Source organism: Camelina sativa, chromosome 10 (assembly GCF_000633955.1).
Source record: "Camelina sativa cultivar DH55 chromosome 10, Cs, whole genome shotgun sequence".
In the NCBI taxonomy this organism is placed as follows: Eukaryota; Viridiplantae; Streptophyta; class Magnoliopsida; order Brassicales; family Brassicaceae; genus Camelina; species Camelina sativa.
This window is the reverse complement of record NC_025694.1, coordinates 24,213,923-24,216,191: the sequence shown is the minus strand read 5'-3', so window position 1 is coordinate 24,216,191 and position 2,269 is coordinate 24,213,923. Positions and strand designations below refer to the sequence as shown.

Here is a 2,269-nt window from a genome sequence, read left to right as displayed (position 1 = left end):
AAAAAAAAAAAAAAAAAAACAATTTACCAATTATTTAAACATGTATGTATGTTGTTGGCTTAAGAAATAAATAAAGTACAATTGAGAAAAAAAAAAGTATGTATGTTGATGTTGGAGATTATTATGTTAATTGTTAAACAACCTAAGGTTTTTTTTGCTCAATAAAAATAAAGTTGAAAATAGAAATGATTGACAAATGGTATCAATCGAGTTGGAGTCACCTTGAAGCATTACAAGAATTAAAGGAGAAAAAACAAATTCTATATAATAGGCCTTCTGTAACCTCAAGCCCATGTAGATTTTAAACCTGAAAATCTTATGCAGCTCTTCTATAATGTGAAGACTGAAGAACAAAGAAGTCTATATAATGTAAACTTATCTTGTAAGGTTAAAACTGAAATTCTCTACCAGAGCTCAGCCAAAACCGAGACTTTAACCGGAAAAATATCCTTGTTTGGCTTCTTCTTGTATTGATGATATCTAAAAACAGCCACATTTCCTCTGACCACTTTCTTGGTGGTGTTTATGATGATGAATTGATGATGGTTACACTTTAGCTTCAGTGGTCCATACATATATGCACACTAGTGGTTTACCTTCTCCCTTCTATTTTCCAGTTTTAGTAACTTTTTTAGGGGGGTTCATATACAAAAACCCTTAAAATAGAGAGAGCATGAGAGCTCAATAAATGTGAAACCCAACAAACCAACCTCTCTCAGTTTCTCTCTACTTTTCCTTTAACTGGTCTCATCTCTTTCTCCACAGAAGTCTTGAGTTTATTATAAAAAAATGACAACCTTGAAGCTTTGTTTAAATGGAGGAGTTACTGTTTGATCTTTTGTCTTCAACCTCTTGGCCCATTCTCTTTGTCTGTTTCTTCCATCAACCACATAAATAAATAGTAAACCTCATCTGTAACCAAGTGTTTATCCATAGAAAAACAAACAAAATATTCTCAAGCTTGTGGACATGGAAAATAAACTGATAATGCTTCTGTTACTTCTGCAACTTCTGTCCTTAAACTCTCTGTCTCTGAAACATTCTTCAGCCGAACCAAATGCAAAGATTACTGTAACAGGTCTTGTTTATTGCGACGTCTGCTCCAACAACAGTTTCTCTAAACACAGTTACTTCATTCCTGGTAAAGATTCTATTAATCAGCATTTCTGAAATTTGTTAGATTGAAGTTAAAACGTTTCTAACTAACAAAAAAAAAAACAAAAAAAACAGGTGTGGAAGTGAGAGTAATCTGCAGATTCAGTTCAGCTTCATGGAGAACTAGAGATATGATAACGTTCTCTGCAAATCGAACCACAAATGAGCTTGGATTCTACAAGCTAGACATAACATCTTTAGAAGGCGTTTCTTGCGCCGAAGATTCTCTAATGGCTTCTTGTCAGGCAAGTTTGATCGGTAGCTCCTCAGATTCTTGCAACGTTCCAGGCATCAGAACTACAACGGATCAGGTCGTGATTAAGTCTAAGAGCTCTAATCTTTGTGTCTATGGGTTTACGCCTTTAAATTACAGACCCTTACAAAAGAATCTTGACTTGTGTGGCAAGTAATAGAGAACAAACAAACTGGTAATAATCTTAGTCTTTGTCTGTTTCTACTCTATGTCTTTAAGACTGGAACAGGGATCACTCTGTTCTGTCTTCTTGTCCTCTGTATCTTTATCTTTAAGACTTTGTTTATTTTATTCATACATAAATTTTAGTTTTCTTTTATATATGAAATCTAACACTCTTGAAATGAATCAAATAATAATATAAAAATACTATTACAATATAGTTGAAATAATAGAAATTTATGGTTGGAACTTGATGCAAGATACAGACAAGTTTAAGATGAAGATAATAATAATAATTCAGCAGAAATCAAAAAGAAAATAAGGAAGCAAGAAAAACAGAGTGAAACGAATAGGTTTTGACAATAATTGCCAGATATATGTTTTTTCTTGTTGTTGTTCATATTATATCTGTAAGAACTGTTCTTGAAACACATCCATAGCTGAAGCAGGAAGTCCAAGAAGCACATTAATGCTTCTCCTCTGTTCCCCATGAGACAAAAACAGAGTTACTTCTTTCTCAGGCAAAGCTACTGGACCGGACAAAACCGGTTCTCCCCAACCGAAGTCTGTGGTATGGAACCCCAATCTCGACCATGTAGTGATCAGAAGTGTCGAGGAAAGAGACGGTCTTGCTCTGGTTACTTCGAAGTAATCAATGGCAGATCTCATGTATCCATCAGTGACCATCTTTATCGCTTC

At 34.3% G+C, this 2,269-nt stretch overlaps 1 protein-coding gene across 1 annotated transcript; it reads left to right on the top strand.

Moving 5' to 3' along the window:
- Positions 712-1,729, top strand: LOC104719775. The gene is made up of 2 exons (XM_010437742.2): positions 712-1,141; positions 1,231-1,729. The coding sequence occupies exons 1-2, from the start codon at positions 970-972 to the stop codon at positions 1,563-1,565; spliced, it is 507 nt and encodes a 168-aa protein (XP_010436044.1). The 5' UTR covers positions 712-969; the 3' UTR covers positions 1,566-1,729.

What these genes read in the sequence shown, in the direction of transcription:
- LOC104719775 (XM_010437742.2), top strand. Translation starts at nt 970, where the DNA reads ATGGAAAATAAACTGATAATGCTTCTGTTACTTCTGCAACTTCTGTCC. An exon ending in ACACAGTTACTTCATTCCTG is followed by an intron (nt 1,142 to 1,230) that starts GTAAAGATTCTA and finishes CAAAAAAAACAG; the next exon opens with GTGTGGAAGTGAGAGTAATC.